Below are 15,297 nucleotides of genomic sequence, written 5' to 3' on the forward strand. Positions count from 1 at the left end.
CACCGAACCCCACCGGCCCCAACGCTCCTGCACGGCCCCATTTAGGCCGATGGCACCGCAGGAACCCAACGCGGACCGGAGACGCGAAGGAAGCGGTGTGGGTAGGGAACGGCCGCCGGCCCACGTGGCACCGGGCGGCACCGGGTGCCGTGCGCGGTCACAGCCATCCCGATCTCACGGCCACGGGGCACGGAGGGGGGGGGGGGGGGGGATGGGAACCGCACGGGATGGCCCGGACCCCGCAAATGGCAACAGGGAGAGGAGGCGGGCGCAGGGACGGACGCACCGCACGGCCGCGGAGCCGCCGTACCGACAACGGGTGGGAACCGCCCCGGCCCGCCCCGTACCTGGGGGTGAAGGTCGCGCCGTCGGCCGTCAGCGCCGTTCCTGCGGGGGGAGGAGAGCGGCGCTGAGCCCGACTCGGGGCCGAACCCCCCCTCGGGACCCCCCGGCTCCGCCCCGCTCCGCCCCCGCGGCCCCGCCGCACCCCGCGCCCCCGCCAAGGGCACGGCGCGACCCCGCCGCCTCCCGCCGCCTCCCACCCCGAGGCCCCGCCCCGTCCCGCTCCCGCCCGCCCCGCGCTCCCCCCTCCCCCCCGCCGTCCGCCCCGTTCTCACCGGCCGCCTCCGCTGAGGGCCCCGCGCGCCCGCCGCCATCTTCGCGCCGCCGCCCCACGCACCGCGCGCACCGCCCCGCCCCGCGGCCCCGCCCTGAGCACCGGAGGGGGGCGGGGCCTGAGGGCGAGAAGGCGGGGCCTCGCGGGGAGACTGCGCGCTCATTGGCTGCGGCGAGAACGAGGCGGGGACGCGGGCGTGGCCTGGAGGTGGGCGTCGCGGTGCGGGATGCGGGCGGGGCTGCGCGGACCCCCGGGGCCGGAGCGGGACGTGCGGGGCGCCGTGCGTGGCAGCGCCCGGCAGTGCGACCACCGCGTCGCGGAGAGCCGCTGGCCACGGGGGTCCCGCTCCGAGGACAGCCCCGCCCCGAGCATCGGGGATCCGTCCCCACGCTGTCCCCCGCGCCCCACGCCCGCACCCCGTGGCGCAGCCCCGCCCCGTCCCCCGCACACCGCCCCCGCGGCCCCGGGGACCGCCCGTTGCCAGGAGCCGCCCGCAGCCGCGCTCGCGACGCCGAGCTCTGCGGGAGGCTGCGGGACCCCCCGGCCCCGCCTCACCATGCGCGGCCTCGGCGCGGTGCTGTCCCGCCGCTGGGACTCCAACACCGGACGCGGACAGCGGTGAGCCGGGCTCCCCTTTCCCCGGCCACGATGTGGGGCGATGTGATGTGGGGCGGCAGGGCGCAGCATCTCGGTGCCTTGTCGGCGCCCCGACCGCCCCGCTCCCTCCTCGACCCCGCAGCACCGCCGAAGCCCGGGGACGCATCCTGGACCCCTCCGGGGAGCGCTACTACTGGTGGCTGAGCGCCATGGTGCTGCCCGTGCTGTACAATTGGGTCGTGATCATCTGCAGGTGCGGCGCGGGGCTGGGGGAGGTGGGACGCGGGGAGGGAACGGCCCGGTGACGCCGCCGGCTGGGCCAGGTGCTGCTTCACGGAGGTGCAGGAGCGGCACGCAGCGCTGTGGCTGAGCCTGGATTGTGTCAGCGATGCGCTGTACCTGCTGGACATCAGCGTGCGTCTGAACACCGGTCAGTGTCCGCACAGCTGCACACGCTTGGAACGTGATACACATGGCCTGGAGGCACGGCTTGCCGGGCAGGGGGGAGGGACCCACCTTCCAAGGCCCCCCAGCACCCCATGGCAATATGCAGCACTCAGGACCCCTCTGCCCTCACCTCCCCCTCATGGCACAGCATCACATCAGAGCCCTTCAACCCCTTCAGTCACAATCACCCTGTAAACAGCTGTTCCCCCTCCTGTTTGTACTTGAAGGGAGCACGCAAAAGGAGGGGGAATGGCTGTTTGTAAGGGTGGATGGTGACAGGACAAGGGGGAATGGTTTTAAAGTGAGACAGGGGAGGTTTGGGTTGGATGTGAGGAGGAAGTTTTGGAGCCAGAGGGTGGTGAGGCAGTGGCACAGGTTGCCCAAGGAGGCTGTGGATGCCCCATCCCTGCAGGCATCCAAGGCCAGGCTGGATGTGGCTCTGGGCAGCCTGGGCTGCTGGTTGGCGACCTGCATACAGCAGGGGTTGGAGCTGGATGAGCACTGTGCTCCTGTGCAACACAGGCCATTCTGATTCTATGACTCAGTTCCCCATCACACCAGCCCATGATCCCCCCACTCCCATCCACACTGCCAGCCACCAACCCCCCCATCCTTCTGAGCATCCCCAGCCAGGTGCTGCCCGCAGGGTTCCTGGAGGAGGGCATCCTGGTGCTGGATCGGCAGCGCATCCGGCGCCGCTACCTGCGCTCCAGCAGCTTCCTATGGGACGTGGCCTCAGTGCTGCCCATCGAGCTGCTCTGCCTGCGCCTGCGCTCAGCCCTGCGCTCCAACCGCTGCCTGCGTGCCCCGCGGCTCTTGGAGGCCTTCGAGCGCAGGGAGACGCGCACAGCTCACCCCCACGCCTTCCGCATCACCAAGCTGATGCTCTACGTCCTGGTGGCCATCCATTGGAACGCCTGCCTCTACTTTGCTCTGTCCATGCACCTGGGGCTGGGCTCTGATACGTGGGTGCACCCCAACGGGAGCCGGCCCGGCTTCGCACGCCCGCTGCGGCAATACCTGCACAGCTTCTACATCTCCACCCTCATCCTCACCACCGTGGGTGACACGCCGGAGCCGTGCCGCGAGGAGGAGTTCCTCTTCATGATGGCTGGCTTCCTGCTGGCCGTGCTGGGCTTTGCCACCATCATGGGCAGCATGAGCTCCGTCATCGCCGACATGAGCGCGGCCGACGCTTCCTTCTACCCGGAGCACGGCCCAGTGCGGCGCTTCCTGCGGGCTCACGGCGTGGCAGGGCAGCTGGTGAGACGCGTGGCCGCGTGGCACGAGCACCTGCGTGTGCAGCGCAAGCTGGCAGAGGAGCGTGTGGTGCTGCGGCACCTGCCTGAGAAATTGCGTGCTGAGGTGGCCGCCAGCGTGCATCTACCAGCACTGAGCAAGGTGAGGCTGTTCCAGAGCTGTGAGCGTGGCGTGTTGGAGGCCTTGGTGCTGCGACTGCGCCCTCAGGTCTTCGGGCCTGGAGAGTTCGTCTGCCGGCGCGGCGACGTGGGCCGTGAGATGTATTTCATCCGGGAGGGGCGGCTGGAGGTGCTGGGAGCTGACGGTGTGACGCAGCTCGCCGTGCTGGGAGAGGGGCTCTACTTCGGAGAGATCAGCCTCATCAACATCCCCGGTGAGCCCCTGCCAGGCCCCCAGCTTGCCAACCCCTCAGTGCCAACCCCTCAGTGCCAGCCCCTCAGTGCCATCCCCACAGTGCCATCTCCTCATTGCCATCTCCTCACTGCCATTCCAATGGTACCATCCCCACAGTTCATCCCCATAGTACCATCCCCACAATGCCATTCCCTCAGTTCCATTCCCATGGTGCCATCCCCACAGTGCCAACCCTTCCGTTCCATCCCCTCCACGCCATCCCCACAGTACCATCCCCTCAGTGCCATCCCCACGACGCCATCCCCATGATCCCATATCCTCAGCACCATCCCCTCAGTTCCATCCCCACGATGGCATCCCCCCCCTGCTGTCCCTGTGCCACCCTCCCACCCCCATGTCCTGCCGGTGCCGGCAGAGCCTGAGCACAGGATGAAGCCAGGGCACATTTTGGTGAGCACGGCTGGTCGTGGTGCTGCCCTGGTGCCATCCCTGCCTCATGTGCCACCACCACTCCATCCTAACCATAGCGATGTGCCCTCAGGGAACCGCTCAGGGAACCGGCGCACAGCTGACATCCGCAGCATCGGCTACGCAGACCTCTTCTGCCTGGCCAAGGAGGACCTGGCAGAGGTACTGAGTGAATTCCCCAGTGCCCGGGCGCTGCTGGAGGCCAAGGGCTGTGAGATCCTGCTGCGTATGGACAAGCTGGATGTGCACGCCGAGGCGGCGGCGGCGGCAGCTCGGGAGGAGGCTGAGCAGCGAGCGCTGGTGCTGGAGGCGGCGTTGGAGGCTCTGCAGACACGAGCGGCGCGGCTGCTGGCACAGCTGGAGTCCAGTGCCCTCAAACTGGCACTGCGCATCGGGCGCCTGGAGAGCAGGGCGCAGCAGCGGGGCAGGCAGGGGCGGGGGAAGGGCAGCAAGAGGAGTCCCAGCAGGCTGCAGTGTGCTGCAGGGGGAGGGGAGCCCGAGGGGCGACCCACCAGGGCACAAAATCCCACTAAGGCACAGGGTCCCATTAGCGTCCAGAGTCCCAGGGGGGCACAGGGTCCCACCGCAGCACGAGGTCCCATTGGCACAGCGGGTCCCAGGGGGGCACACAGACCCACCAGGGCACGGGGTCCCACTGCTGTAGGGGGTCCCATTGGCACACGAGGTCCCACTGGTACACGGGCTCCTTCTGGTGCACGAGGTCCCACTGGTGCAGGGGGTCCCACCAGGGGTCGGGGTCCCACAGGGGCACGGGGCACACAGCCCAGAGGCCGCTGGCGCTGAGGGTCCGGGATTCGCCCGGCTGCTGAGCGTGCAATAGCAGTGACAGTCGGTGCTTTTTGACAGCCGTTGCTAGGAAACAACGACAACAGTTGCTAGGTAACCATGACAACAACCGCTAGGTGATGGTGACAATAGTTGCTATGTAGCAATAACAACAGTTGCTAAGCAACAGCAGCGGTTGTTGGTGAACGAGGAGCGCGGCGTTGTCCCTTACAATAGGAGATGCAGGGATGGGGCAGGATGCAGAGCAGGAGTGGGGCAGGGGGGGCACCGGGCTGCTCCTGGGGGGATTGGGGGCTCTCAGCACAGCAGAAACAGGGACTGTGTTGGTGAGAGTGGGGTGGGAATGGGATGGGGATGAAGATGGGGACAGGGATAGGGATGGGATGGTGATAGGGAAAGGGGCACAGGGGCAGACTGAGATGGGGGTGGGACAGGAAGGGTCAAAAATGGCAGGGTGGGAGGTGAGAGGGATGGGGATGAGGGCATGAACTGTGTTGGAACAGAAATGGGGAGGGGAACAGGAACAAGGATTTGGATAAGGATAAGGAAGGAACGGCAGGGGACAGAGATGGGAGCAAGAACAAGAGTAGGACATGGATAGGGAGGGGAAGGGGACAGAGGGGAAGGACAGCCCAGGGTGGAGATGGGATAGGAATGGGTACAGGGAAGGAAAGGGAAGGGACAAGGATGGGTTCAGAACAAGGACAGAGGTAGTGATAGAGATAGGACAGGAATGGGGATAAGTATAGGAAGGGGTGTAGACGGGGTTCGAACAAGTGTGGGACACGAATGGGAATGGGGACAGCAACGGGGATGGGGATGGGATCGGGTGGGACGGGGGGGGGCGGGAAGAGGAATCGAGACAAGGATGGGGCCGGGAATAAGGGCGACAACCGCGGGTGACCCAGAGTGAGGATGGGACAGGGATGGGGAAGGGGATGAGCAAGAGGGTGGGAAAGACAAGAGAGGAAGGGAACAGGGACGAGATGGGATGAGGACAGGGATGGTTCTGGGAACGGGAGGGACCGGGGTGAGGCCGGGATCCCCGCAGCCTCGGACGCGGCAGCAGAGGGAGCGGCCTCGCACCCCCGGGGGACCCCGGCGCGGCCCCGGCTGGGAGCGGCCCAGCTGCAGCAAACAGAGTGGGGGGGCTGCGCAAACAGCGGCGGGGAGCGGCGGGCGGCGGCTGCTCGGGCACGGGGGAATGCTGCGGGGAGCGGCGGGGGGCTCCGGCGGGGCGGGAAGCTCAGACCCCCTCGAGTCCCTCGAACCTCGGCTCCGGATCCGGCTCCGGTCCGGCCCCGCCGCCCCCTCCCCCTCCGGTCTCCCTCCACCTCCCCCCGCCGCCCCCGGCCCCGCCCCGCCCCGCTCCCCTCCGTCGGCGCCGCCCCCCGCTCACTCTCTCGGTGGCTCCGAAACGCGCGAGGCGGCGCGGAGCGGAGCGGTCCTGGCGGAGCCCCCCGGTGCCGTCCTCGGTGCTGCCGAGGAGGGCGCGATGGGCGCGGGGCGGCTCTGAGGGCTCCGCCATGGACCCGAGGCGACTGAACGAGTCCCTGCAGGAGCTGCTCTGCCGCCCCGGGAACGGTAGCGGCTCCGCCAACGGCACCGGGACCGGCCCCACCTGGAACGGCTCCGCCTGCGACCTCCTCCGCAGGGGCTTCCGGGGGCCGCCGGCGCCCAAAGGTGAGAGCGGAGCGGGCGGGACGGGACGGGACGGGGCGGGACGGGACGGGGGGCACCGCGGGGGCCCGCACAGGAGCCGCTCCCTCCCGGTGCGCCGCGTCCCCAGCATCGCCCGGTGCTCAGCGCACGGCGGTCCCGGCGTGGGCTCGGACTGCGCGGGGGCAGCGAGCGTCCCGAGCGGAGGCGGGAGGGAAGCCCGGGAACCCCAGGGATCCCCCCGCTCCAGCGCCACATCGCGCTGCCCGCGCACGCGGATGCCAGCGCCGGGTGATGCCCGCGCCGGACCGCTCTGCTCCCGGTGACGGCGGCCGCGGGCGCGTCCGAGGGAGGAGCGGGACTCGGGACAGGCAGGGTTCGGCCTCGGGGAGCGGCAGCACCGCGTTCCCGCCGCCCGCCCGCTGTCCCCGTGCTGGAGCTCGGCCCGCGTGGCACCGCGTCCTGGCACCGCGTCCTGGCACCGCGTGCGCCGCAGGGACGGCCGCAGGAGCTCCCGGGCACAGCGCAGGGCTGGCACGCGGAGCCGTTCCCGGGCGCGCTGCGCTGCCTGTGACCGTGCACCCGCAGAGCTGGACCTGACGGTGCGCGTCCTGCTGTACGCGCTGATCTTCGTGCTGAGCGTCTGCGGGAACGCCCTGGTGGTGGCCGTGCTGCTCCTCAACCGCCGCCTGCGCACCGTCACCAACTCTTTCCTGCTGTCCCTGGCGCTCAGCGACCTGATGCTGGCGCTCTGCTGCATGCCCTTCACCCTCATCCCCAACCTCATGGGCACCTTCATCTTCGGAGAGGCCGTCTGCAAGCTGATGGCCTACCTGATGGGTACGACGCGGGTCGGGGGCCGTGCGCCGCGCCGCGCCGCGCTGCCGCTCACCCTTCGCTGCCCGCAGGCGTCTCCGTCTCGGTCTCCACCTTCAGCCTGGTGGCCATCGCCATCGAGCGGTACAGCGCCATCTGCAACCCGCTGCAGTCCCGCGTGTGGCAGACGCGCTCGCACGCCTGCCGGGTGATCGCCAGCACCTGGCTCTTCTCAGCGCTGCTCATGTTGCCCTACGCTGTGTACAGCACCACGCGGCTGCTGCCCGTGCCCGGCGCCCGCCCGCCCCTCAGCCAGTGCACTCACGCCTGGCCCAGCGAGCACGTGAGGCAGGCATGGTGAGTGGGGGGCAACGCACGGCGCGGGGGGGGCGAGGGCTGCCGAGCCACGGGCGCTGGAATTCCAGGTACGTCCTGCTGCTCCTCGTCCTCTTCTTCATTCCGGGCGTGGTGATGATCGTGGCTTACGGGCTCATCTCCCGTGAGCTGTACCGAGGGATCCGCTTTGAGCTGGACATCAAGGGGGAAGCAGCAGGTGAGGCTCTGGGGAATGAGGAGCCACGCGGCTCTGATCAGTGCTTTCATCCCAGGGCGAGCGGCGGGGCTGAGCACCGTGCCAGGTCCCTTTGTCAAGGCCCTTTCTGATATCCGCACCGTGTTGGTGGAGGCCGCACCGCTCTGTGCCGATGCCACCCCCCAGGTGGCGCTGCCCGGTGCCACCCGGGTCCCGATGGCGCCACATCCATGACCGCGCCTCTCCTGCCCGCAGCCCAGCGCAGCACAGACCCACTGCCCGCCTGTGACGAGGGTGACGGCTGCTACCTGCAGCTCTCCCGGCCGGGCGCTGCGCTGGAGCTGCGGGCGCTGGGAGCGGCGGGGGCGCAGCAGGAGCGGGCGCGCATCAACAGCTCGGAGGCGAAGCTGGTGGCCAAGCGGCGCGTGATCCGCATGCTGGTGGTCATCGTGGCCATGTTCTTCCTCTGCTGGCTGCCCATCTTCGCGGCCAACACGTGGCGTGCCTTCGCTCCGCGGGCGGCGCAGCGCGCGCTCTCGGGGACGCCCATCTCCTTCATCCACCTGCTGTCCTACACCTCGGCCTGCGCCAACCCGCTCATCTACTGCTTCATGAACCGCCGCTTCCGCGCCGCCTTCCTGGGCACCTGCGCCGGCTGCCGCCGCTCCTGCCCGCGCCGCGCGCCCGACGAGGACGTGGCCAACGCCAACGCGTCGCTCTCCAAGTTCAGCTACACCACCGTCAGCAGCCTCGGCCCCCCCTGAACCCGCCCGGCCCCGCGCCGCCCCCCGGCGACAATTCGCTCGCGCCCCGGCGCGGCCCCGCGGTCGTCCCCCTGCCTCCTCTGCGCCCATGTGCCGCCCCGCACGCGGTGCCCGTGGGCTCCGTGCCTTGGTGCCCGTGCGTGGGGAGGCGAGGAGATGCGAGACGGGCACGGGAGGCGGGGACGGGGCCGGCGGCGGCTTCGCACTGCCTTCACCCTTCCCGTGGGGGGCCGTGGGGCAGGGCCGGAGGTGGGGCGGCGAGGGGGAAATGCCGCTCCCCGGTTTCACCGCTCCGGCCGCAATAAAGCCTTGGTCCGGTGCCGCCTGCTGCGCTTCTTCTGCCCCGCGCCGGCACCGAGTCCCGCACAGCAGGGACCGGACCGGCACGGAGCGGCGCGGCGCGGCGCGGTTGGGTCGCTCCCGGAGCCACGAGCGGTGCCGCGGTCTCCCCCGGCGGGCACAGTCAGCTCCGCAGCGCACAGCGCTGACCGCAGATACGCGCAGCTGTGCGGGTTGGCACGGCAGTGCCCGCTCGGGGCGCACACAGCCGCGGCGCGGCAGCACAGCGCTGCGGACACACGCTCACGTCTGCGCTTAACGCAACCGCGCTCGGCACTCGAGCACGTTCTCAGCGCCCCGATGGGATCCGCATCCCGCACCGCCCCAGCAGGGCTCCAAATCCTGCATCGCCCCGATGCGATCCGCGTCCCGCAGTGCTTTTTGCAGCCTTCTCCCCTACGAACGGGGCTGCATCTCTCGCAGTGCCCAGTGGGACTCGTCCCACACCGAGCCCTATAGGACTCCATCTCCCACAATTCCCCAGCGGGTCTCCATTGCCCACCGTGACCGGCAGAACTCCATTTCCCACAGTCGCAGCATCACAGAACGGCCCGGGTTGGAAGGGAGCTCAAGGATCATGAAGCTCCAACCCCCCACCAATGCAGGGCCACCAACCTCCCCATCTCACAGCAGCCCAGGCTGCCCAGGGCCCCATCCAACCTGGCCTCCAACACCTCCAGGGATGGACGGGGCATCACAGCCTCTCTGGGCAGCTGTTCCAGCACCTCACCACTCTCTCTCTAAACAACTTCCCCCTGACATCCAACCTCCAGCTGCCCTCCCTCAACTTCAAACCATTTCCCCTTGTCCTGCTGTTATCTCCCCTTTCTCAGAGTCAATTCCCCTGCTGTTTGTAGGCTCCCTAACAGGGTTCCCCACTGGGATTCCATCTTCCACAGCGCCCCAGTGAGATTCCATCTCCTAACCTGATCAATGGGACTCCCCCTCCCTCAATGACTAATAGGACTCCATCCTCCCATAGGGTCCCAACACGACTCCATGCCTGATCTTGACCAAATGGGACTCCAGATGGATCCATGGAGATCTGTGATGAGTGGTGGCCCCCAGGGGTCGGTGCTGGGACCGACAGCCTTTAATATCTTCATCAATGACATCACAGAATCATAGAATTGCTCAGGTTGGAAAAGACCCTAAAGATCATCAAGTCCAACCTCAACCCAACCATATTTCCCTAAGGTCAGCAGTGGGGTCGGGTGCACCCTCAGCAGTTTGCTGATGGCCCCGAGCTGCGGGGCGCAGTGACACAGCAGGGGGACGGGATGCCATCCAGGGGGACACAGACAGGCTGAGCACTGGGGCCAGCTGAACCTCGTCAGGTTCGACAAATCCAAGTGCAAGGTCTGCACCTGGGTCAAGGCAACCCCCGTTAGTGATACAAGCTGGGGGATGAAAGGATTGAGTGCAGCCCTGCCGAAAAAGACCTGGGGGTGCTGATGGATGGAAGCTGGGCGTGAGCCAGCACTGTGCCCTCACAGCCCAGAAAGCAGACTGCATCCTGGGCTGCAGCAAAACAAGAGCAACCAGCAGGTCGGGGAGGTGATCCTCCTCTGCTCTGCGCCGTGAGGCCTCACCTGGAGCCCTGCGTCCAGATGCGGAGTGCAGGAGAGACGTGGAGCTGTTGGAGAGCATCCAGAGGAGGGCCACGAAAACCATCCAGGGATGGAACAGCTCTCCTGTGAGGACAGCTGGGAGCTGGGGCTGCGCAGATGGAGAAGGGAAGGGAAGGCTGCGAGGTGAGCTGAGAGCAGCCTGTCAGCGTCTGGAGGGGAGCAACAGGAGGCTGGGAGCTGGGGCTGCGCAGATGGAGAAGGGAAGGGAAGGCTGCGAGGTGAGCTGAGAGCAGCCTGTCAGCGTCTGGAGGGGAGCAACAGGAGAGAAGGGGACAGGCTCCTGAGCAGGGTCTGCTGGCAGAACAAGGGGAAATGGCTTCAAGCTCCACAACAGGAGATTTAGGTTGGATGTAAGGAAAAAGTCTGTGACAGTGAGGGTGGTGAGCACTGAACAGGCTGCCCAGAGTTGAGCTGGATGCTGCATCCCTGGAGACTTTGCAGGCGAGGCTGGGTCAGGCCCTGGGCAACCTGATGGAGCTGTGTGTCCCTGTGCAGTGCAGGGCAGTTGGACCACACGACCCTTAAAAGTCCCTTCCAGCTCTGAGGATTCCATGATTCTATGATCCCACTTCCCATAGCGCCCAGCAGGACTCCATCTCTCTGAATCCCCCAACAAGACTCCATGTCCAAAATGCACAATGGGACTCCATGTCCCTCAGTCCCCAAACGAGATTCTCCATCCCATAATTACCAGCGGGACTCCCACTCCCACAATGGCCAGCAGGACCCCATCTCTCACACGGCCCCAGCACAACTCCCCCTCTGACCTCTCATAATGCCCAGTGGATCTCCACCTCCCATCATTTTGTATGGGACTCCATTTCCCACAGCCTGCCGCCAGCAGTTCCTCTCCCATAGCCTGTCTCTCCAGGAACGCCCACAGGACTCAATATCCCAGAATGCACCATGGGACTCAATATCCCAGAATTCACCACGGGACTCCATCTCCCAGAATGCACCACATGACTCAATATCCCAGAATTCACCACGGGACTCCATCTCCCAGAATGCACCACATGACTCAATATCCCACAATGCCCCTCGCCCTCCCGTCGCACCCCGGGCGCTGTTATCCCAGAATGCACCACGGGACTCCCATTATCTCCCATAATGCGCCACAGGACTCAGTACCCCAGAATGCACCACTGGACTCCATCTCCCACAATGCACCACGGGACTCAATCTCCCACAATGCACCACAGGACTCCATCTCCCACAATGCCCCTCGCCCTCCCGTCGCACCCCGGGCGCTGTTTACTCGGAGGCCGCTCTCCACCCGCCCACGTGCTCAATGGCCCCGCCCCGCCGTTGGCCCCGCCCCCCGTGGCCCCGCCCCCCGCTGCCGTCCCGCGGCCATGGCGGCGCGGGCTGTGCGCTCGGGTTTGGCGGCGGGGCGGCCGCTCCGGTTGGGCGCTGCTTTGGCGGTGCTGACGGCGGTGTCGCTATCGCTATCGGTGTCGGCGGAGCCGCCGCCCGGGGCCGCGCTGCTGGAGGCCGCGGGGCCGAGCTGGGGGTGGCGGAACCTGACGTGCCCCGGCTGCCGGCTGCTGTTCGGGGCGCTCGATCTCGCGCTGCAGGTCCGGGATCGGCGGGACGGGACGGAGGGAGTGGGGAAGGACGGGAGGGCGCGGGATCGGGAACGGGGACGAGAGGGCAAAGGGACGGGGCCGAGGAGGAGAACGGGAATGGGGTCAGCGCGGCTGGGACGGGGATGGGGCGGATCTCGTGACGGCACCGCGGGGACGGGACGGGTCGTGACATGTGTGGGGTCACGGGACGGGGCGGGCGGGGACGTGGAGGGGGATGGAGCGGGTGGTGAAGGGGGAAGGGAAGTAATAAAGGGAAACGGGGAGAGAAGGACATGAAAAAGGGAAGAGGGTGGGGAGGGGAAGGGGATGGGAAAAGAAGGGAATGGGGAAGGGAACAGCAGGGGAAGGGAAGAAGAAGGGGATGGCAGGAGGAGGGGAAACAGAAGGGAATGGGGAGGGAAGGGATGGGAAGGGAACAGGAGGGGGAGGAAAAGGAGAAGGGAAGAGGGGGGAAGGGGAAGAAGAAGGGGATGGGAAGGGGAGGGGAAGGGAACAGGAGGGAGAGGGGAAGGGAGGGGAAGGGGAAAGGAATGACAAGGGAAGGGAAGGGAACAGGAGGAGGGGGAGGGAAGGGAAGAGGGAAAGGGAAGGGGAAGGGAAGGGGCAGCCGCTGCCGGTCCCACAGCCCCGCACTCCACTCCCCACAGCTGGAGCCCAACGTGGTGCGTGTGGGGCGCGTGGCCGCAGGGCTGTGCCGGGAGCTGCGCCTGGCGCGGGCCGAGATCTGCCAGCAGGCGGTGCAGCTTTTCCAGCGCGACGTGGTGGCCGCCTGGGCTCGCTCCGTGCTGCGGCCGACCGAGGCGTGCGGGCTGCTGCTGGGCCCGCGCTGCGGCCGCTGGGACATCCTGGGCTCCTGGAACGTCTCCCTGCCCGCCGCCCCCAAACCCCCGGTGCGGCCCCCGCGGCCCCCGCCGCCCGGCGCGCCCACCGCCCGCGTTCTGTTCCTCACCGACATGCATTGGGACCGGCGCTACGAGGCGGGCAGCGAGCCGTCCTGCCCCGACCCGCTGTGCTGCCGCGGCTCCGCGCTGCCCGGTTCGGGCGGTGCCGGTTTTTGGGGCGAATACGGGAAGTGCGACCTGCCGCTGCGCACCATCGCCTCTCTGCTGGCCGGGCTGCGCCAGGCGGGGCCGTTCGCTGCCGCGTATTGGACGGGTGACATCCCGGCTCACGACGTGTGGCAGCAGCGCCGCGAGGATCAGCTGCTGGCATTGCGCACCGTCAGCGCGCTGCTGCGCCGCCAGCTGGGAGCGCTGCGCGTCTTCCCGGCTGTGGGCAACCACGAGGCCACCCCCGTCAACGCCTTCCCTCCGCCCTACGTGCGCGGCAACCAGTCGGCTGCGTGGCTCTACGATGCCATGGCCGAGGCCTGGCAGGACTGGCTGCCCCCCGCGGCGCTGAAGACCCTCCGGTGGGTGCCGGCTGGGCGCTGGGGGGCTCGGTGCGGCCCCACGGTCAGTGCTGACCGCACTGCTGACCGTGTGATGGGGTGAGGGGTGACGGTCTCAAACTGCAGCAGGGGAGGTTCAGGTTGGAAATTAGGGAGAAGTTCTTCAAAGAGCCGCAGAATCATAGAGTCACAAGGTTGGGAAGGACCTACGAGCTAATCTGGTCCAAGTGGAACAGGCTGTGCAGGGAGGTGCTGGGCTCACCGGCCCTGGAGGCGTTCCAGCACTGCAGGGAGGTGGCACTGAGGAACGCGGTGTGGTGGGCTGGGGTTGGACCTGGAGATCTTGGAGGGCTTTTCCAGCCTTCGCGGTTCTGTGATTCTCTGACCCTTCATTCCCTCCAGAGCTGCCGGGTTCTACACGGCACAGGTGTGGCCGGGGCTGCGCCTCGTTTCCCTCAACATGAACTTCTGCTCCCAGGCCAACTTCTGGCTGCTCATCAACTCCACCGACCCCGCAGGGCAGCTGCAGTGGCTCGTGGGGGTGCTGGAGGCTGCCGAGCGTGACGGAGAGAAGGTGGGGGTTGGCGGGATGGGGGGTTCCCAAAGGCCTGTGCCCACTGTCAGCACCATCCCAACTGCCCTCGCAGGTGCACATCATTGGCCACATCCCCCCGGCGCACTGCCTGCGGAGCTGGAGCTGGAACTACTACCGCATCGTCAACAGGTCGGCTCTGAGGGCACCAGGCTGCCTGCCAGCCTCTCCGGGGTGGGGATGGCAGCAGGGACAGCGTGGCACAGCCGCGCTCATTGCACCGCCCCGCACGCAGGTTTGAGGGCACCATTGCTGCCCAGTTCTTTGGGCACACGCACGTGGATGAGTTTGAGATGTTCTACGATGAGGAGACGCTGAGCCGCCCCGTGTCTGTGGCTTTCGTGGCTCCCAGCGTCACCACCTACATCAACCTCAACCCCGGTGAGCCCTCACTGCTGCCTCCCCTCCTGGTGGTGGCCCCACAGCCCCAAACACTGCCATGGAGCCGTAGGGAGGTTGGGTTGGAAGGGTTCCTCACAGCACCACAGAATCGGTGGGTTGGATGGGACCTTATAGATCAGAGAGTGCTTCGAGTTGCTAAAATCCTTAAAGATCATAGAAGTCCAGAATGGTTGAGATGGAAGGGGTCCCAGAGCCCCCAGCCCCCCCAGCTCAGGCTGCCTGGGGCCCATCCGTGGCCTCAGGCATGTCTAGAGATGGGGTGCCCACGCTCTGGGCTGCAGTGCCGGGGCCTCACCGCCTCTGGGGAAGGAATCTGACCTGCATCTCATCTCTTTTAGTTTGAAGCCTTTCCCCACTCTCATTATCTGCCCGTTTAAAGTTGCTCTCCTGTTTATAAGCTCCCTTTAAATCCTGAGGGCCGCGGCGAGGTCTCCGCAGAGCCTTCCTCTCACAGTGCTGCGCACCCCCAGCTCTCAGCTCTTCTCCGTTGGAGGTGCCCCAACCTCTGATCTGTGTCCCCAGGGTACCGCGTGTACGAGGTGGACGGTTCCTACACCGGCAGCTCACACGCCGTGCTGGACCACGAGACCTTCATCCTCAACCTGACCGAGGCCAACGCACCGGGCGCTGAGCCGCGCTGGCAGCGCCTGTATGGCGCCCGCGAGGCGTACGGCATGGCCAGCGCCTTCCCCAGCGACTGGGATCTGCTCATCCGCCGCTTCCAGGACGACGAGCGCCTCTTCCAGCGCTTCTGGTACCACTTCCACAAGGGCCACCCTCCCCGCGAGCCGTGCCTGGGAGGCCTGCAAGGCGGCCCTGCTCTGCGCCTTGCGCACCGGCCGCTCCGCCGACCCCGACCTGTGCCGCCCCCTGCGCCCGACGCGGCCCTTCCGACAGATCCAGGAGTTCTGGAGGCAGCGGCGGCTCTGCTGAGAGCTCTGTGGGACCCGTGGAGACGGGGGTGGGCGCCCCGTGAACCTCGGTGCAGGAGGGCCCCCTGGGCTGAGTAATAAAGGCTGCCGGTGGTGGAGACG

The 15,297-nt window shown here is 67.4% G+C and overlaps 3 protein-coding genes across 3 annotated transcripts; all 3 read left to right on the forward strand.

Moving 5' to 3' along the window:
- The first annotated feature begins 211 nt into the window (after positions 1–211).
- Positions 212–5,348, forward strand: CNGA4 (cyclic nucleotide gated channel subunit alpha 4). Its single transcript, XM_048967674.1, is given in 8 exon segments — positions 212–898; positions 900–983; positions 985–1,072; positions 1,075–1,234; positions 1,356–1,466; positions 1,537–1,643; positions 2,307–3,293; positions 3,816–5,348. Coding segments are annotated over 8 exon segments (2,955 nt in total). The 3' UTR covers positions 4,547–5,348.
- A 586-nt stretch (positions 5,349–5,934) lies between these two features.
- CCKBR (cholecystokinin B receptor) lies at positions 5,935–8,547 on the forward strand. The gene is made up of 5 exons (XM_048950574.1): positions 5,935–6,232; positions 6,797–7,048; positions 7,117–7,381; positions 7,450–7,577; positions 7,812–8,547. Exons 1-5 carry the CDS (start codon positions 6,076–6,078, stop codon positions 8,318–8,320), a joined length of 1,311 nt encoding a protein of 436 aa, XP_048806531.1. The 5' UTR covers positions 5,935–6,075; the 3' UTR covers positions 8,321–8,547.
- Positions 8,548–11,610: 3,063 nt separating this feature from the next.
- Positions 11,611–15,293, forward strand: SMPD1 (sphingomyelin phosphodiesterase 1). Its single transcript, XM_048950447.1, is given in 7 exon segments — positions 11,611–11,867; positions 12,527–13,290; positions 13,672–13,843; positions 13,917–13,993; positions 14,097–14,242; positions 14,786–15,060; positions 15,062–15,293. Coding segments are annotated over 7 exon segments (1,791 nt in total). The 5' UTR covers positions 11,611–11,645; the 3' UTR covers positions 15,197–15,293.
- Positions 15,294–15,297: the final 4 nt, after the last annotated feature.

The sequence above is a fragment of the Lagopus muta genome, chromosome 1, assembly GCF_023343835.1.
Source record: "Lagopus muta isolate bLagMut1 chromosome 1, bLagMut1 primary, whole genome shotgun sequence".
Taxonomy (NCBI): Eukaryota; Metazoa; Chordata; class Aves; order Galliformes; family Phasianidae; genus Lagopus; species Lagopus muta.

Coding starts and splice junctions, on each gene's coding strand:
- CCKBR (XM_048950574.1), top strand. CDS start 6,076: ATGGACCCGAGGCGACTGAACGAGTCCCTGCAGGAGCTGCTCTGCCGC. Junction 7,382..7,449: donor GAGCACGTGAGGCAGGCATG/GTGAGTGGGGGG, acceptor CTGGAATTCCAG/GTACGTCCTGCTGCTCCTCG. Junction 7,578..7,811: donor CATCAAGGGGGAAGCAGCAG/GTGAGGCTCTGG, acceptor TCCTGCCCGCAG/CCCAGCGCAGCACAGACCCA.